The 20,738-nt window shown below is 41.8% G+C and overlaps 1 protein-coding gene across 1 annotated transcript in view; it reads left to right on the forward strand.

Annotated features, from left to right (window-relative positions):
- The window catches only part of LOC309488896 (uncharacterized protein), a 173,628-nt gene extending 171,183 nt beyond the window's left edge, over positions 1-2,445 (forward strand). The window contains exon 9 of the mRNA XM_082157314.1: positions 662-2,445. Coding sequence (XP_082013440.1) covers positions 662-891 — 230 coding nt within the window. The 3' untranslated portion in view covers positions 892-2,445. The remainder of the gene's footprint in view (positions 1-661) is intronic.
- Positions 2,446-20,738: the final 18,293 nt, after the last annotated feature.

Here is a 20,738-nt window from a genome sequence, read left to right on the forward strand (position 1 = left end):
ACTTTTTTAAAGCATACTAAGTGTGTTAAGAAACATTAACGTTTAATCTCTAAGTACATTTAAGTGGCCTTTAATTTCATTGATATTATCTGCAAGTTTTATATATATATATATATATATATATATATATATATACATATATATACACCTTTAAGAGTACACTACAAATGCACATTCAAGACCATTAAGTGCACTTGTTTTTTCACAAGGGTGGGTCCATGTTAAACTGACCAAAGCTTTGACTTGTTGTGAATTTGGGGGGTGGGAATCAGATTTATTGCGTGAAAACAAAGGCAGACCTGCCTCACTGCCATTAGAGGACAATGCCACTTCCCTTTGCAATGCATTTCACAAGAACTGTGAAAATAGTGCGTTCTATTCTTGTATATACAGTACACATGTATTCTGTCCCTGTAAGAGTGTTGCTGAGTATGAGATGCATGTCGATGTTACGGCATTCATAATGCATGGGGGATGGGCAGGCAGAAGCAGGTCATTGAAGGAGCTGCAATGCGGTTCCTGAGTGACTGAATTATGAGCTCTGTGCTGAACCAACCCATCTCTAACCTTTCCCATCTCTCTCTCTCCTGTTCTTCTATACCTCCTCCTATTTCTTCTTGCCATTTTTCTATCTTTCTCACCCTACCGTTGCTCTCAGAAGCAAGTGAAGCCACTGCAACTCTCGGCCCTCGCTACAATCTACAGTACGGCCCAGAGTACCGCCAGAACGTGTACATCCCGGGCAGTACCGCCACCCTCACGGCCAACCCTCAGCAACAGGTACCCCAGCAGGCCCTTCCCCCTCCTCAGGCCCTGCCCCCCGCCGAGGTCCCCAAAGCAGCTCAGACGCCCGCCAGCAAGAAGAAGCCCACCAAGAAAGACAAGAAGTAAGGCACACGTGGAAGCACTATCAGAGCTGCAGAAATATGTTGCCGGGATCTGAGCATCTCTCCTCACAAAACGTGTCCACAGGTTTGGTCAAAGAATCAAAAGATTAAGATTCAGTGTTTATGTCTGTGAGGTTTTCTTTTTTTTACAATATATTACTCAATAACCCCGCAAAAAAATCGAGCATTTCCTGTCACTGAAAAATGACTGAACGAAAGGAGATGTGTTCAGATTCCTGAAGCTCGTTCTTCGACAGAAAACTCTGTCCTGTAAATAGCATTACTAAAACAAGAAGAAAACATGCATTTCTTCTCTTATTTTTTTCCCCCTCAAATGTCATGTTTTAGGCTTTTTTGTGTTCTTTTCAAAGCAAAGTAGATGCTTCTTGTGGTTACAAAATGAAACGCTGTTAGGCTTTTTAACATAATGTGCCACAACTCTTACCTTGACTGAAATTAGTTTTGAGCTGAACTATGCAGTGCAAAGAGGATGTTGTTTTCGGAGTAAGAGAATACATTCATATTTGTCTAAAACCAGATGGTGAGACACTGGACTGTTGGCATGGTATTTAAAAATAGATTCAGTCTTCTCATTAATAGCCAGTTAAGCAGAGCTGAATGTTAGGTTAACACCGTTTGACTATTCTTTGCTATTATTTCCGGTTAGCGTGGTATATAAAAATCCTTTGGAATTGCAAGTAATGTAAACAGTGTTTTTTAAAGATCAGAAAAGATAATCTCAGCCTTTGTAAGGTCAAGATCAGAGATTGATTGGTGTCAAAGTGAATGTGCTAAGAGTTTGAGTCGGTGGAAAACATGAAGTCAACCAAAATGAAAGAAAACAATGAATATGTGGAAAGACTAATGACTAACTTCAGCGCAACACTGTACTTGAATGGATCTTAGATGGAAGGATTCTGCACCAACCACCACCACCACAGTGTATATAAAATGTGTAACCTGTCTGTACAAACATTAGAGCCACAAGGGCTGGCTGTTACAGGAATGTTTCAGTATTTTTTAAAAAAGCAACGAAAAAGACGATAGAAAAAAAAAAGAAAAGAAAAAAAGATCCAGTGTAGTGTTCAAGATCATTGACTAACCAAACTGTACATACTACGAAACTTCTGAAGACACGCAATCGTAGCTTAAGGCTTGTGGACTATGTGCATATTTTTGTGTTTTTCCCCTTCGATTACACTTTCTTTCCTTTTCTCCAATCACCTTGAAAGATAACAGACGATACTTACTGTCATTAGAGTACCTCCCCTCCCCACATCTGACTGTACCTTTCTGTGCTTGTAATTCCAATCAGTCGGTAATGATACTGGAATGCCAATCCTGTCTGTTTGACTATGAATATCTTATCTATATATATAAATGTCTGTCTGCTGCTTGGCTACCTTTCTGTATTTGACTGTGATTCCTTTTAAGAAATGCTTAGCACCTCATGTTACCCTTTTTATTTTACAAGCTAATATTTATATCGCTGTTGATTTATGTTTTACTTTATTATTGGAACACTTACATTTGAAATAAAATTTTGTCAGAACTCACAGTCATGGCTGAGCTGTATTTTTTAAGTTTCTTGGTCTGTGGACATGTAAACAAGGTATAGAGTTCAAAAGTTTGGGGTCGGTAAGAGTTTTTGAAAGAAATTAATACTTTTATTCAGCAAGGATGCTTTAAATTGATCAAAAGTTGACTTTTATAATGTTACAAAAGATTTCTATATCAAATAAATGCTTTTTTACATTCTAATAATATTTCACTCTATAACTGTTTTTTATTGTGTTTTTATAAAATAAATGCAGCCTTGCTTTTTGAGATTTCTTTCTAAAACATTTTTAAAACATTACCGACCCCATTTTCCCAGGATGTGCCTCACTGATGGCCAAAAAGAATTCCAAATGTTCATATCTGCAACTTCAATGCACATGACCCAATTTAAGTATCATTATTGATTCAGTTCAGAAAGAAGAATAAGATTGCTGGCGTCAGGAGGAGCGAGCTCTGCAGAGATTTCCGAAGTAGGACATCAGCTCTGTTCTCGTGTATCCATATATAGCAGAGACATACGTGTGCGGAGGCACTCCAAATGGCAGAGAAACACGACTCCTCACCGTGCCCGTATACTACGAAGGAATCGCTGGAAAAAGTCCAGAAAATTGGATAAACAAAAGATGAATCAAACAGCTTGATATATTCTGAAGCTTATGCAAGATCCAAAACACCTGCTCAAGCACAAAACATTTGAAATATGTAATTACTTTAAAAACCATTAACCCAATCTGCTATTCGTACGTTCAGGGGACATTTAGTTTAATTGCTGTTTTGTCTAAATTAATTGTGGGAAGAATTACCGCTCTCATTGTCAGCTTCAGAAATCACAGACATGTATTCACTGACTCACCAGCTATTATATAACAGCATCGAAATGTCATGGGCAAAGACAAAGTGTCCGTCACTTACAAACCTGTTAGTTTCTATGTTAAAGTGATTGTATTGATGTAACTAGAAAAGCTGACTGCAGTCCATAGAGCATTTTAAACTGAAGGTCATGTGTTCTTGGATTCACTTACACAATCACATTATAGATTGTATCGAGCACAGCCGAGAACATGGTCAAATTAGATGAGTTACTTTAAAGGCTTAAACCTCCATTTTATTAAAGCAGACCTGCTCTCAGCAAAGCAGTTTCCTCTCCCCCACAAAATGGCCGATACCTCGCACAACTGCAGCGGTTGCCTTGGTGATGAGACAAGGACTCCAATATTCTGAGAAACAGCAGAATCAGAATCAGTCAGGTGAAATGTGCACAATACAGCATCCATACACACAGCAAACGATACAAAACCCTGACCTCATACTGAAGTGTCCAACTGTGAAATACACAAAATAATTATGTGGGTTCTCTTTAAAAATATTTTTTTATGTTGCATCAGAGGACACAATTTGAACCTCAAATGAAATGACCACTGCAAAAAAAGAAGCTTGAAAACGCTGCAGGGAAGAGAGACTATGGCTGGATTAGAGGTCATTTATATGACTTCCTATAACTAAGTTCTAAGTACAGTCTATCTAGCATCATTTTATGTGCTATCCAATTGAAGGCATTATAGATATAGGAAGCTGTCCCTATATGATCTGTCTAAGACGCTGTATTGGGACATGAAAGCATTAACGCACTGCTTCAGACGGGCAACTCTCCAAGACAGCAGCTGCTTCTTCAGAGCTAAACTCTCCATTTCCTCTCTGCCACGGAGATTATGCAGCCAATCAGCAAAGTCCACAACATCACACTCAGTGCAGCATGAAAGACCAATCACTGCTGCGGTCACAGAGCAAATATATTCTACACAGAAAACTTAATTTAATAAATAAATAAATAAACATACATATGTGTATGTATGCGTGTATATTTATGTATGTATATATATATATATATATATATATATATTTCTCAAAATGTTTGAAAATACAGTAAAAACAGTAATACTGTGAAATATGATTAATTTTTAATATATTATAATATTTAATTTATTCCTGAGATGGCAAAGCTGAATTTTCAGCATCATTACTCCAGTCTTCAGTGTCACATGATCCTTCAGAAATCATTTTAATATGCTGATTCGATGCTCAAGAAATGTGTTATTACTATCAATTTTGAAAACAGTGGTGATGCTTAATATATTTGTGGAAACAGTGATACATTTGGCTTTTCATGATTCTTTGATGAATAGAAAGTTCAAAAGAACAGCATTTATTAAAGTCTGCTATAAACATAATGTAAACATAAAAACCTACAATAAATATAAATTTGATCAACTTAATGCATCCTTGTTGAATAAAAGTATAAGGCCTGGTTTGACAGACAGGGCTTTGATTAAGCTAGGATTAGGCCTTGGTTCAAATAGGACATTTAAGTAGCTGTTATAAATATGCCCAATAAATGTGGTGTTTATCTTATAAGACAAAAAAATGGCACTGACATATTTTAAGATATGTCAGTGCAAGTTGCTTTCATTTAAAACAGCTCAAATGTGTTAGTCTGGGACTTGGCTTAAGCCTCATCTGTGAAACCAGAGGATAATTCAAATAAAAATAAAAATGTTTTTTAATCTCACTGACCCCAAAATAATTACAGAAATATTATACCTATTTTAACTTGCTTTTCATTTTACATCACAAAAATAAAATTATATCACATGACAATAAAAAAACTCTCTCATCTCTGATTGTACTATCTAGCAACACTGAATGGCTCTGTTTAGGCGGTTCAATCAGAGCTGCCTGTTAACCAGCATAAACAAGGTCATTGATCAGAGCCCAGACCACGTGGATTGCCAGTAAATGCCCCACACGAACAGAAGCATCGCTACACACTAGCAGGGCAGATGGTCTTTTCAGCTGCCATTACACAGTGCCACTGGTCATTCCATCAGGGAAAGGTCATTTCCTCTTAAAACACTGCAGACAATTATCTGGTAAAATGTCAGCTGACCAGTAACGTCCTTCATACCCAGCAGGTTGGTTCTTCCAAATCATGCACACATCAAAACCATCTTCCTCATCACTGTCAGATGGCTCTAACGCATTCCACAAAAGAACTGGCTTTTTCGTGCACTAATTTGCTCACAAAACCGGATGGGTTAGGTGTTTCTGGACACTTCTCTTTGCTTTGTGAGACAGCACTGAAGTCATTCAGTGAGAAAACGCAAGCAAGGAATAAAAGAACTCCATCTGCCAGGCGAACGAGCACCCGCACCCAGTGTTGGGCAAGTTACTTAAAAAAAGTAATTAGTTATAGTTACTAGTTACTTCTCACAAAAAGTAACTGCGTTAGTAACTGAATTACATCATTACAAAAGTAACTAATTACCAGGGAAAGTAACTATTGCGTTACTTAAAAAAAAAAAAAAGTTTAAATATAAGAAATTTCTTGGATACCCCCAATATGAAATGTTAAATGAATGAAATTGACACTAAATAGAACATCTTATTATCATAAAACATTGTACACTAATCTACACTATTTTAATGTTGCTGTGGGACAATGTGAGAGACACCTATTAACTTAAATATTAAAATATTATCATTACTATAGTGCAACAATAAAACAATAGATGGTTTAGAACTTTTAATATTTATTGCACAGACCACAACTGGCCAACAATTAAGTCTAAAAATAAATTATGCTTCTTAAGAAATGTACCAAAAATAAATAAATAGTAGCCTAATAAAAATATACATACACATAGGCCTACACTAGTGCATATAATTAAAATGATAAAACTCACACACCTTAACAACTGGTAGACATTCTGTAGCCTATAGCCTACTTGAAGTATTTTCTTCCTCACAATAGTAAGTTTAACAAAAAGTGTTTTCAATATAATACTGAACAATGTATCAACATAAATAATAATAATACAATATAATCTTTTGGGGGTTTATTTTCATAATCTACAGAGAACGTCATCATCAGAGGTTATTTTAGCCAAATTCTAGTCGTGTTTGCCGCACGTGCTCACAACCGTCAAACAAATATGTTTGAACGTTCCCTGCAGGTTATTTTGGAGTTTATGTTATATAAACTAATTAAAACATTGCATATGATACCAATATGCTACAGAGATTATTCAAATGCTGATATGTGTAATTTATTTATAAATAAAGTATTTATGCTCGGACACATTCGGTCTCTGTCGCGCACTGTCGAGCGCGTTCTCGGACACACTCGGTCTCTCTCGCGCACTGTCGAGCGCGTTCTCGGACACACTCGGTCTCTCTCGCGCACTGTCGAGCACGCTCGCGGCATTCGCCTCGCTTTTGTCGAGTCCCGCGCCTCATAAACACTCACACACCAGAGAAAAAACATTGCAGCTCCTATGGCTGAGAGAGAGCCTACTCGGATGAAAACCGCTTCAGTGAGCTCAATTATAGTAACGCCGCATTTTTATTGACAGTAACGGTAACGGCGTTGTAATGGAGGAAGCAGTAATTAGTTAGATTACTCGTTACTGAAAAAAATAACGCCGTTAGTAACGCCGTTTATTTATAACGCCGTTATTCCCATCACTGCCCGCACCCCACCCCTCCATTCCTTTCCTCCTCCCCTCCACCCTGCTCAGACACACTGAATATAGAGTCGACAGCCACAAAAAACCCTCTGCAGCTGCTGTTGTCATGGAAACAAGGCCGTCAGCCGAGCCCTCCCACCAACACAGGGATTTTGAGCATCCAAAAACGACATTTTGAGACCCTAAAAGGAGGCAGACGGTGTGATTGTCTTTCTCTTCATCTCAGCTTTGTGCATGTATGTGTAATGTAAAAGCAAACATGATAGTGACAAATAAATCAAATCCAAAGTGTTAATTCTTGAGAAAAATAGAGTCAAACACAACCACATAGAAAATCCCCCCAAAATCCCCAATATTGTAACTAAAATAACAAGAACCCTCAAAAAAACAATCCATTCCTTGCTTTAGGCCCTGCAGCAGATTGCAAGTGTGAAAGATTTATGAAGTCTTCTAAGAAAAGCAATGCTTCATTGCCCCACTTAACGCTTACCAAAGGGATGCAACATGACGTCAGCTTTTCCCACTAAACCCCCACCATCTTTTTTTTTTTCTCTCCCTACTGCCAAACACCTTCCTTTTTCTGCTATACATCGTTTCTTTCAAAGGCTGACTGTATTTATAGATTCTCGTCAGTGGAGTGAGTCCTTGTCCTATATAATATTCATAGACCGCAGAGGCTCCGCAGAGCGTGGGTTCATAAAACCAGTCTGTCCCCCCACTTCCATCCACCGTGGCCGTATCCATAGCAACCTCGCATCCCTAAACCTACATGCCAGTCTGCATTTCTCTATACCGCAGGCTTACAGCCCGACCTTAACCCACCTGAGCAGCAGCTGTGAGCATTTCGCAGGTCAGTGGAGTAGGAAATGTACTGAAAATAATTGTACGCAACCCACTGAGTCTATCATCCGTTCAGAGTATCGTCTTTTCTTTTAGCTTCGTGCCAAAACTATATCATGTTTAAAGCAGAACACAGAGTGGCATCAATGTAAGAAGATTACTGTCATCCTCCCCCATCCCCCTTTTAGTCCTTCCGTTCGCATTCCTTATGAATCAATCCCGCCTGGTTCCTTGCATGCTTTTATTTTCATTCTTTTGTTCGTCTTTCTGGCAGGTATCAAAGTATGTATGATAGCACACATGGAGAGATGCCTGCAGCAAGAACACACAACCACACACACACATGCACACAGGATGGGGGAGAGGAACCTCATCATGAACAAGGAGCAAGGTAACTATGGCAACGGACAAAGAAGGGATGACGACATTTTGTAGGGTGAACAGTGGAAGGAAATGGTTTGCAATAAGACCGCATGTTATTTTTATCTGCATCATGTATAACACGAATGCAAGTGCAAATTTTTTCCCCAATTGTTCCTTTTCAGTTAAATGTGTTATCTAAATGCTATCTAGTGTTTAATTCTCTGGCTGTTTTGGATATGTGTGCTATAGTGTTTTTTTTATAATGGTGGCATAAACAGCTGTGAGAGTGTGAGGGGGCGAGTGTGGGAAGGGCTTAAGAGGCAGATGACCGTTCAGTCGGTCAAATGTGTTGTTGTTTGTGCAGGACCACCCTCCACAATTTTTTTTTTTTTTTTTTTAGCCTGATTATGCCCCCCCCCTGCCATCTGATAGTGGGTCGAGCCACTGACTGGTCTGATGTCACAGTCGATACATGCTGGCATAGAAAAAGGGAGAGACAATATAGTGTAATCTAGTTCTGTCAGTCAGCGAGTCGGTCTAATACATACATCTGGGTCAGACAGAAGTATCGTAACAGATACAGATGATCATTCAGATACACACGGCCTGAAGGCTTCATGAGGATGTGACTTCACACAGCGGCCCACCCCACCATCATACCAATCACATCAGCACTGCCTATGACCAGGACAACTGCCCCAGATTCACACACCAAACCACACACCTCCTTCACATTCAATAAGCAGAAAGTGGGTGTTTCTTTTTTCCTGGAGAGATTTACTTGAATTATGTGTAGGAAGTAAGGTGGTGAATACTTACACAACAAACATCAAACAGAAACCGTATAATGTCACCTATTATTGGAAATCCGCTGCCCACATAACCAGTGATTCATTTTCAGCCTCAATACACTTGCCCCAAAAGTATCTGGACACTTGCACTATACTTATGAATCATATAACATCATATTTATAACTATTTCTGCAACTACCCAACTGGTCTCATAGTTAATTTAAGATGTTGTCCTATAGCAGAGTAACCACAGGTGTAGTTCATCACATAAACGTTTGCTAACCAGTGTCCAAATACTCTGACTTAATTTTGAACATAAAATGTTAATATTTCAGTAAAATATTATGCTTGAATGTGCTAACTTTCTTTCTAAATGCCACAGGGTTTGATATATAATGCAATAACATTTATATGTTGTACCCATAGTGTACTTTAAATCTTAAAAGAATATTTTTTTAAATGTACTTGCAGATAATGCATTAATTATGATGATAGAACGGTCTACTTAAAGAGAGTAGCCTACATGTTAATATTATTTTAAAGCGTTTTTTTTATTTATTTTTTTTATATGTACCCGTTTTAAAAATTATACTAAAGTGTACTTCTTTTCACAAGGGTTTTGCTCACAGGCTAAACATCTTTAGCAGACCTGAAAAAAGCACCTGGTAAGTATTTTTGTAGTCGTTCTACCACTGTTATCCCATCCATTTCTCCATATTCGAATGTGAACATGAGGTGGTGACGAGGTGACGGAAGCCATTTTGTGGGGTTAGCCTGAAGCTAATTGAGTTGTGACAGACTGACAGATGAAGGGCAGGGTGAGGAGATAAGACGCCTCTCTCTCTCTGGTTCTGCTCTAAACAGCCATGGAAGTGTGATTCCACACTGTACACGTTTTACACACAGCCATGTAATCTGCAGCGTATGTTTGAGATTGCTCTCATAAGGGCTAATGAGGGTGACTGTAATTTAACAGGGATGAAGACGTCACTTAGACGACCAGACTTTCTATGCTTATCAGAAAAGATTAAATAATATGTATGTATCTATCTATCTATGTATCTATCTATCTATGTAACTATCTATGTACCTATCTATGTAACTATATATGTACCTATGTATCTATCTATCTATCTAGTTAAATTGTCTATGTTGCTGACTTCAACAAGAGGGGAAAACAACAGTGATAGGGATGTTTTTATTTTTTTCACAAGGGTGAGCAAAGAGTTTTACCTGGAGACTCCCACAAACCTCTTCCAATCAGCTAGCAGCTACATCTAGTTCTCAAAGCTGATTGGCTGTCTGTGCCCTCAGGCAGAATAATACTTTGAAGTGATGACTGAAGCAGTGGGCCGGCAGTTTAAGGGAGACAGTCTGATCTGGCTGTGACCTCAAGCATGTAATTACCGTTTTGTTTTCTAAGGGGGTGCTAAATGAAAAAAAGAAAAAGAAAAATGGCTACCTTTTTTTGGTAGCCATTCAAATATAAAATCTTAATATTCAACAGCTATAAGCCAACCTGAAGCAAATAGAAGGGATTCCATTGTCTGAAAATGGGGTTTGTACCAATATGATTTCATTGAGAATCAATCATCTACATTTATGTCATATTTTAGGATCACAGAACTAGCTAACAAAGTACTTTAAGTTGACATGTCAGTCTCTTTGAACCTGTGAAGACCAAATAATCTGATTGACCCATTTCTAAGCTACAACAAATTCAAATATTATCACATTGATCTGACATGCCATACCTACACTGTTCAGTTCTGCTGAAGAGTTTGCAGCTTTACCACCAGTAGCAAAAAAAAGAAAAAAAAGAAATGAGACATTAACTATATGAAAATAAATAAATATCTTAAGATGCCAACAGTCATAAGTTCATCTTCCTCTCATGTTTTAATAAAATACATCATTATTGTCAAAGCACAGCCATAACTAACCATTTCTCAGAAGTCACTCAACTCTTGAAGTTTGCTGTAAAACTAATATGAGATAATCTTATATTACCAATAAAAAAAAAAGTATAAAAAAAATGACAGCAATGAGGCTTACTTTCTAGTTGTTAGACTGAGATTGACTTAAGTTTCATAAGGAATAAAATGACATTTGTCCAGTGACTTTCATGCAAACACAAAGCAAACACAACCACTTCATAAATAAATACAACATTCGTTCAAACGATGGAGGTTGACAGGGGGAGTTAAGATGCTAAAAACTCCCTGACACACATTTGTGCCATTGTGAGGTGAACTTCCTACGGCACGTGCCAGAAAAAGAAACAAATAACCCAAGCTGCCGATCTGATCTGTGTTAAGCTCAGAGACGAAGGATTAACGGAGCTCATCCCTGCAGAGAAACACACGGTGAGACACACTGATCATCACACACCAGTCCAGAACCACACACCCACATTAAGCGAATGCGCCTGCTGTTAACACCATGCTCCTGACGGAGACCACGGGACTTCGGATCAGCTGACAGCATCCTCATATATCCATTTAAATCAAAACGCTCACCCTGCAAAACGCTCACCCTTCAGCTACACTGAAAAAAAAAACCTGTTCTTGACCACTTGAAAATATGAAAGGACATGTAAAGCACATTAAAATGATTTCAAGTCAAATCCCAGAAATGAATGAATGCAGAAAGAGAATAAGAAGAGAAAGAGAAGGAGGATGGAAAACAAGAAAGGGAGGGGTGAGATACATTTTCATATATGAAGCTCTATAGCAGCCATTTTGGATTATATAGGTCACAGTGAGATTCTGAAAGGGTGGGGTTGGTGTCTTTAACCCTTGATATGCCATCCTACGGGTCCATGTGTGAATTGGATGGTGGGGTGGTTAGGTAGGGTAAAAGAGACGATGATTGACAGCCCGGCTGATGCCATTAAAGCTATAACACAGTGTTCAGTGGAGACATTCGAAAGGAAAACCGCAGTGACTCGCCTGACTGCCAAGGTGAACAGTTTGCTGGCTGTATGTGTGACGAGAATCTGTCACGCAGCCAAAGCTGATGGAGCAGATGTCTGATTTAGGTCAGATATATGTGGAGAACAACAGTCACATAACAGCATCAAACATTAAAATCATAAAAAAAAAATATTACAGTATAACAAAAAAAAAGAAAAGAAAATACAGAGACGTCAGTTAAGGAGACAAAGCGTGAGAAAAGGAAAAAGGGCTACAGATGAAAAAACATGTCAGATGAGGAGAGGAGAGAATAGAATAGAATCAAAGAACAAAAGGAAAAAGAGGTGGAGGGGAGAATAAAAAAAGTGATCACTAGTGCTGCCAACTAGTGGTGCATGGCAGTATTGCAGTTTCAATAAGCCATTAAAAATGTATCTGCATAAGGCTTGCCTGTATGTGTTTATGGTGACAGTGCACATGCGTGTGGTCTCATGCCGATTTTAAAGGTCACACTGGTCATATAAGAGATATGTGACGTCACCTTCAATCCCCTGACTATATTTAGTCCAGGTTTGATGTGTGCAGATGTAAAGCCAGAGTGCACTAATGGTCCATCTGTTCCTAAACACAGTCTGAGTGATCCAGGACAAAGACACTGCGATCCCGAACATTAATTCTCTCTGTACCTCTATCCGCTGTTCTTTAGTGAAACTGACTTGCCTATGGCACTATGTACCCTATCTATATCGCAGAAGGAGAAGAGAGTAAATATAATGTCTGTAAACTAGTCTGAGTCGCCTCTAGAGTTTCTATTCTGGGATCTGACTGCGTTCAAGTTCCATTTACACTCCGTCCCTGTGAGGAACAGTGTGTTAGGGCGCGAGCAGAAAAAAAGCAAAACACTAATTGAATTTTGCACAAACGCCCTGGTATAATGCCTGGATACCTGGGGAATAAAACTTAAATCACTCTGCCCTGAAGATAGACATATAAAATTAGGTCACAAAGTTAAAGAGACATTTTAAACACAATACTAAATATGGGAACAATATATTGAAGTTTGAGATTAAACTCTAAAGTGTTACTCTTCAGCTCAGTACTGGAGTAAAATGTAAAATGCAAAATGTTGAATTGAGTACTTGTGTGAACACAATGCTATTATGATGGTGTTTGTGTGTGCTGGTATTCACTATATCACAGCGACCAAATATCCCCTAGTCCAAAACGTCACTTTTTCGTCACTTTCGACCATGCTTCAATATCCGACACACAAAGCACCCTTTAGCGTCCATATGAGACGCATAACCCTACCACATACCTAAACCTACCCATAACCGAAGCGTCACATATGGACGCTAAAGGGTGCTTTGTGCGTCGGATATTGAAGCATGGTTGAAAGTGACGAAAAAGTGACGATTTGGGGTGAGAATGTGTTGCAGTACCAGTAATGTTTTACCTTATGGGGACATTTGTTTGTTTTCCGTGTTGGGTTTTCATGTTTTATGGGAACATCCCATAGGCATGATGATTTTTATACTGTACAAACTGTAAATTCAATCCTCTAGATGTTTTCCTCAAGTGGACCAAAAAGTGTCCCCACAAGGACAAGGATTTTGGATATTGCCATCTTTTTGTGGGGACATTTTCTTACCAGGAACACACATACACACACACACAGGCTCTATGCCAACACAGAGCACAGCAGGCCAGGCTCTTTACAGTGGCACACGCTCAGCCTTTGTTCTCTGATACAAAGAGACAGAAAGGCATCCGGATTTTGTGAGAGAAGGGAAGTGTGTCCAGGAGGAGGATGCAGTTAGGAATACATTAGTAATTAGCCTGTAGCTTTAATGTGACCATTATTGCAGCAAAACGCACGCTCTCTCATAGAAAAGGGGTTAAGATTCAGATCCTGCCTAAGATGACATCTATTTAACCCAAGAATAGCACTTTGTTTGTGCAAAACAAGCCAGCGTCCACAAATGCTGGCTGATAAAGAAAGCACAGGAACACTGCCAAACATTTTAAATGAATATCTATGGAGAGACTATATGTTATCTATATATATCAATCCCCTTGTTTCACAGACAAGACTTAAACCTAGTCCCAGACTAATATGCATGTTTGAACTGTTTGAACTGAAAGCAAATTGCACTGGCTTATCTTAAAATTTGTCAGTGCCATTGTTTTGTCTCAAAATGCACATCAGTAATGTTTTTTTTCTTCTTCCTACGGCACGTTTATAAAAGCTACTTAAATGCCCTAATTGAACTAAAGCCTTATTCTGTCTTAATCTAAACTCTGTCTGTGAAACCGGGTCAATATGTGGTTTTTGAACAAAATCTCCCCTAACTCGATTAAATACTAAGAGTGTATGCACTGAAAATTGCTACTACTACTACTACTATTATTATTATTATTATTATTAATTATTATAATCATTTTTAATTTAAAGCTGTTTCAATTTGAAGAAATCTCAGTAACACTTTTCAGAAAGGTTTCATTTGTTAACATAAGTTAGATATAGCTATAGTTAACATGAACTACCACTGAAAAATACTTCAAGAATGTATTATCTAAATTCATGTTAATCTCTGCATTTAATCATACATTTTTAAGATCAACAGTTCTATCTGTTAATATTAATGAATTCACTGAACATGACATTTTTTTTTATTAAGTAACATTAATAAAGGTTAAAAATTGCTGTAAGAATATATTGCTTGTTGTTAGTTCATATTGGTTAATGAATTAACTAATGTTAACAAATGAGACCTTATTGTAAAGTGTTACCGAAGTCTCTAATTATCACGACAGAAGGTGAGGAAGCAAGTGCGAGTGTAATCAAACAGCTCTTTATTATAAAATGTAAAGTACATAAGACTTGAGTCAGGTGATGATGAGTGGCGCAGGGACCTCGATGGCCAAACACAGAAAGCAGGTGGTGAGTGGTGGAGTGCGCTGATGAAGATGGTGAATCCAGACGAGGAACGAAGAACAATGGAGACATCAACCAGGAACACCAACTCACGACACCAAGGCACGGAACAGGAACACCAACTCACGACACCAAGGCACGGAACAGGAACGCCAACACAGGAGCAGAGGACACAACACATCACAGGAAATACAACAACGATCTGACAGTGGAGAGAAGAAACCAGTGAGTATTTAAGGATGAGTTGATGAGCTTCAGCTGGTGCTGCTACTGACGATCAGCTGTGCTGCTGATCAGTGGTAACGATCCGGTCACGCCCACACACACACACACAACAACAGATGCACGAGACAAGAAGGAAACAATGAATCTGTGAACCGTGACAGTACCCCCCCTCCTAGGAACGCCTCCTGGCGTTCCCAGACTCCTTTACCTGTCGATTGTAATCATCGATAAGGGAGTGATCCAGGATGTCTCTGGCAGGTACCCAACTTCTCTCCTCCGGACCGTATCCCTCCCAGTCCACCCAGTACTGGACTCCGCGTCCCCTCCGCCTTGAGTCCAGAATACGATTAACCGAATATGTGGGTTCTCCTTCTACGAGTCGCGGCGGTGGGGGAACCGGGGCTGGCGGATTAATGCGAGAATAAAACACGGGTTTGATTTTGGATACATGGAACACGGGATGAATCCTCCTGTACACTGGAGGGAGGTTGAGGCGGACTGCCACCGGACTAATGATCTTGGTGACAGTGAACGGGCCGATAAATTTAGGAGCAAGTTTATTAGAGACGGAGCGGAGAGGAATGTTCTTGGTAGAAAGCCACACTTTTTGACCAACGACGTATACGGGAGGCTTAGACCGGTGGCGATCGGCTTTGGCCTTGGTGCGCGCTCCCACCTGGAGTAGAGTCTCACGGGCTCTAGTCCAAGTGCGATGACACCTCTGGACGAAGGCGTGAGCGGAGGGGACCGCGACTTCGGACTCCAGACTAGGAAAAATTGGTGGCTGGTAACCTACACTACACTCAAACGGAGATAGGCCCGTGGATGACACTGGCAACGTATTGTGTGCGTACTCCACCATAGACAATTGCTGGCTCCATGAGGAAGGATTCTTGGAGACCAGACATCGCAAGGTTCTCTCCAAATCTTGGTTGGCTCTCTCAGTTTGACCATTGCTCTGGGGATGAAACCCAGAGGACAGACTGACAGTCGCCCCCAATAGTTTACAAAACTCTTGCCAAAATTTGGACACAAATTGGGGTCCTCTGTCGGAAACCACGTCTGTCGGGAGGCCATGTAAGCGAAAGACGTGATTAACGACGGTCAACGCTGTCTCCTTGGCTGAGGGTAATTTGGGCAAGGGAATGAAATGTGCCGCCTTCGAGAACCGGTCCACCACGGTCAAAACTACCGTGTTACCCTGGGAGGGTGGGAGGGCGGTGACAAAATCTAGCGAAATGTGGGACCAGGGTCTCGAAGGGACAGGCAGCGGTTGAAGTAACCCATCTGGGGATCGATTGGAAGTCTTACCAGTGGCACAAACTGAGCAAGCCAAAACAAAACTGTGAACATCACGAGCCATGAGTGGCCACCAGAATCGTTGCTTGACCAAAAACTTGGTACGACTAACTCCTGGATGACAAGCCACGTTGGAACAATGCCCCCACTGAATAACGTCGGACCGTAATCCCTCCGGTACAAATAAGCGGTTCGATGGGCAACCGGCCGGAGGCGTTACCCCTTCTAAGGCCTTCTTGACCTTCGATTCGACCTCCCATACGAGTGTGGAGACAAATAGATTCTCGGGTAAAATGCACTCGGGAGTAGACAGGCGTTCGGAACGGTCAAAAATGCGCGATAAAGAATCGGGTTTGATGTTTTTAGAACCCGGGCGGTACGAGAGTGTAAAATCAAAACGTCCGAAAAAAAGTGCCCACCGAGCCTGCCTGGAGTTCAATCTTTTGGCGGTTTTAATGTATTCCAGATTCTTGTGGTCTGTCCAGACGATAAAAGGTACCCCCGACCCTTCTAACCAGTGGCGCCATTCCTCCAACGCTAACTTGACTGCCAACAATTCTCTGTTACCAATGTCATAATTGCGTTCGGCAGGGGACAAACGATGAGACAAAAACGCGCACGGATGCATTCTGTCGTCTGTGGGAGAACGCTGGGAAATCACTGCACCTACCCCCACCTCTGACGCATCGACCTCCACCACGAACTGACGTGATGTATCAGGGGCAATGAGGATGGGGGCTGAAACAAAGCGGCCTTTCAGTTTGGTAAACGCAGCCTCGGCTGCGTCTGACCACCTGAACGTAGTTCTGGGGGAGGTCAAGGCAGTCAGAGGTGAGGCTAGTTGGCTGAAGTTGCGAATAAACCGCCGGTAGAAATTGGCGAACCCCAGAAACCTCTGTAGGGCCTTACGGGAATCTGGACTTGGCCATTCCACCACAGCCCTAATCTTCTCAGGATCCATGCGTATTCCCTCAGTCGACACAATGTACCCTAGGAAAGGAACAGACTGTGCATGAAACGAACATTTCTCCGCCTTGACAAAAAGCCCATTCTCTAGCAACCTCTGAAGCACTCGTCGGACGTGCTGCACGTGTTCCTGGAGAGAAGATGAAAAAATCAATATGTCATCCAGGTAGACATATATGAACTGGTCGACCATATCTCGCAGCACGTCGTTAACGAGTGCCTGGAAGACTGCTGGGGAGTTGGACAAACCGAAAGGCATGACCAAGTATTCAAAGTGCCCCCTGGGGGTGTTAAAAGCAGTCTTCCACTCATCCCCCTTCCTGATGCGGACCAAATGATAAGCATTACGCAAGTCCAATTTAGTGAAGATAGACGCTCCCTGCAACCTCTCGAAGGCTGAAGACATCAACGGCAAAGGATACGTATTCTTTACCGTGATGCTGTTCAGCCCTCGGTAATCAATACAAGGTCGCAGAGAACCATCCTTCTTCCCCACAAAAAAGAACCCCGCCCCCGCTGGAGAAGAGGAAGGGCGGATGAACTTCGTTGCCAGAGAATCAGAAATATATTTCTCCATAGCCTCCCTTTCTGGAGCAGAAAGCGAATATAACTTGCCTTTAGGCGGAGACTTACCTGGCAGTAAATCTATAGCACAGTCATAGGGACGATGCGGAGGAAGAGAAGCAGCCCGAGACTTACTGAACACCTCCTTCAGGTCATGGTACTCCGCGGGCACGTTAGACAAATCCACTGCCTCCTCCTGAAACACAGAAACAGAAACAGACGGACAGGCAGACACTAAACAGGACTCATGACACTTATTGCTCCACGCCACAATAGACCTCTGGAGCCAGTCCACTTTGGGGTTATGCCGGATAAGCCAGGGGTGACCGAGAACCACAGGTGCAAGGGGGGAGTCCATGATGTAGAATGAGAGGGTTTCAGTGTGGTTGCCAGATGTAACAAGAGTGACCGGTCCAGTGGTGAATGAAATGGTGGGGAGTTCTTGACCGTTGAGGGCGTGGACGGAAATCCTGTGGGTGAGTGGTTTGATAGGGACTTGGAACCTGTGCGCGAAAGTGTAGTCCATGAAATTACCCTCAGCCCCTGAGTCCAGTAGTGCTTGACAGTCGTGTGAATGTGTTGACCATCTCAGTCTTACCGGGAGGAGTGTAGATGTAGACGAGAGCTTCTCTGCGGAGATCCCACCCGACAGTAGCCTCTTCGGGTTAGGTCCCTTCACTGGGCAGGTGTTTAAATAATGGCCTGCCGTGCCGCAGTAGAGACAGAGCCCCTGGGATCTCCGCCTTTCCCTCTCCTCCCGGGAAAGCCGAGCTCGCCCCACCTGCATGGGCTCGTGATCGTAGGTAGGGCTGACCGCGTCCCCGCCACTGAACCGCTGGCTCTCAGCTTCTCCAGGGACTCGACTATGAGAGATGCGTCGCTCGACTCTGGACAGCCGTGCATCTACTCTTAGAGCCAGCTCGATGAGTCCATTGAGCGTCGTAGGGAGGTCCAGGGCGTAGATCTCCTTCTGGACGCGGTCAGCCAGCCCATGCAGGAACATGTCCCACTGCGCCTCCTCGTTCCAGTGACACTCTGCCGCTAAGGTACGGAACTCGATGGAATAGTCTGACACTGATCTCTCCCCTTGATGAAGGTCGGCGAGTATTCTAGCGGCCTCTCTCCCGGCAACGGCACGGTCGAATACTCGCCTCATCTCAGCGGAGAGTGCCTGGAACGAGTCACAGCAGGGGTCTTGGTTCTCCCACACCGCCGTTCCCCATAACGCCGCTCTCCCAGTCAGCAGGATCAGAACAAAAGCGATCTTTGTTCGCTCTGTACAGAAGGTTCTTGGTTGAAGTAAAAAATGCATGGAGCATTGTGTCAGAAAAGCTCTGCAATAACTTGGATCTCCGGAGTACGATTTAGGAACTGGTAGGTGGGGTTCTGACTGGAAGAGGGTCTCAGGTGGTGTGGGGGGAACGGGCGGTGCGGGTGGCGCAGTGGGAGCTCGCAGAAGTTGGAATTGCTGGGTGAGCTCGGACACCTGCGCCACGAGAGTCTGAACTGCACAGCCCGTGTCGTTCAAACTCTCCTCCTGGGAATTCATCCGATGAATGCTGCTGTTGAAGAACGCCTCCAGGGAAATCGGCGAACCACTCACTGCTTCCATTGAAGGTCAGATCGTTCTATCACGACAGAAGGTGAGGAAGCAAGTGCGAGTGTAATCAAACAGCTCTTTATTATAAAATGTAAAGTACATAAGACTTGAGTCAGGTGATGATGAGTGGCGCAGGGACCTCGATGGCCAAACACAGAAAGCAGGTGGTGAGTGGTGGAGTGCGCTGATGAAGATGGTGAATCCAGACGAGGAACGAAGAACAATGGAGACATCAACCAGGAACACCAACTCACGACACCAAGGCACGGAACAGGAACACCAACTCACGACACCAAGGCACGGAACAGGAACGCCAACACAGGAGCAGAGGACACAACACATCACAGGAAATACAACAACGATCTGACAGTGGAGAGAAGAAACCAGTGAGTATTTAAGGATGAGTTGATGAGCTTCAGCTGGTGCTGCTACTGACGATCAGCTGTGCTGCTGATCAGTGGTAACGATCCGGTCACGCCCACACACACACACACAACAACAGATGCACGAGACAAGAAGGAAACAATGAATCTGTGAACCGTGACACTAATACACTGACCTCTCACAAGACTGAGATACGATCACAGCTAATGCTGCATCCGGCACTGCTGCTGTGCAGATCGTTTAATAGGGTCTGTAATCTGATAAAGACTTCAATCTGGCTCATCAGGCCCATTCACCCCATCATGTCTGCCATCCAGATATCTTAGGGAAACCACAAACACAAACATGATGATTAGTGATCATGTGACTGCAAGGAGACTAAAAGCTACTCTAATACTGTAATGAAAACAGATGGCACATCCCTATCCTCCTTTACCTGATGGCCTTCATCCATACTATAGGCTACTATACTATACTATACTATACTATACTATACTATACTATACTATACTATACTATACTATACTATACTATACTATACTATACTATACTATACTATACTATATACTATACTGTATATATATTGTGGTGGCGCAATGGATAAGACACATGCCTTTGGTGTGAAAGACCCGGGTTCGAATCCACTGTGAGACACCAATGTGTCCCTGAGCAAGACACTTAACCCCTAGTTGCTCCAGAGGCGTGCGACCTCTGACATATATAGCAATTGTAAGTCGCTTTGTATAAAAGCGTCAGCTAAATGAATAAATGTATATAGATAGTCCATTGTAAAAACAATATATAGTCAAGTCACCTTCATTTATATAGCGCTTTTAACAATATGGACTGTTTCAAAGCAGCTTTACAGTGATAATAGGAAAT

This window comes from Leuciscus leuciscus (genome assembly GCF_965113295.1).
Source record: "Leuciscus leuciscus genome assembly, chromosome: 24".
NCBI classification, from domain to species: domain Eukaryota; kingdom Metazoa; phylum Chordata; class Actinopteri; order Cypriniformes; family Leuciscidae; genus Leuciscus; species Leuciscus leuciscus.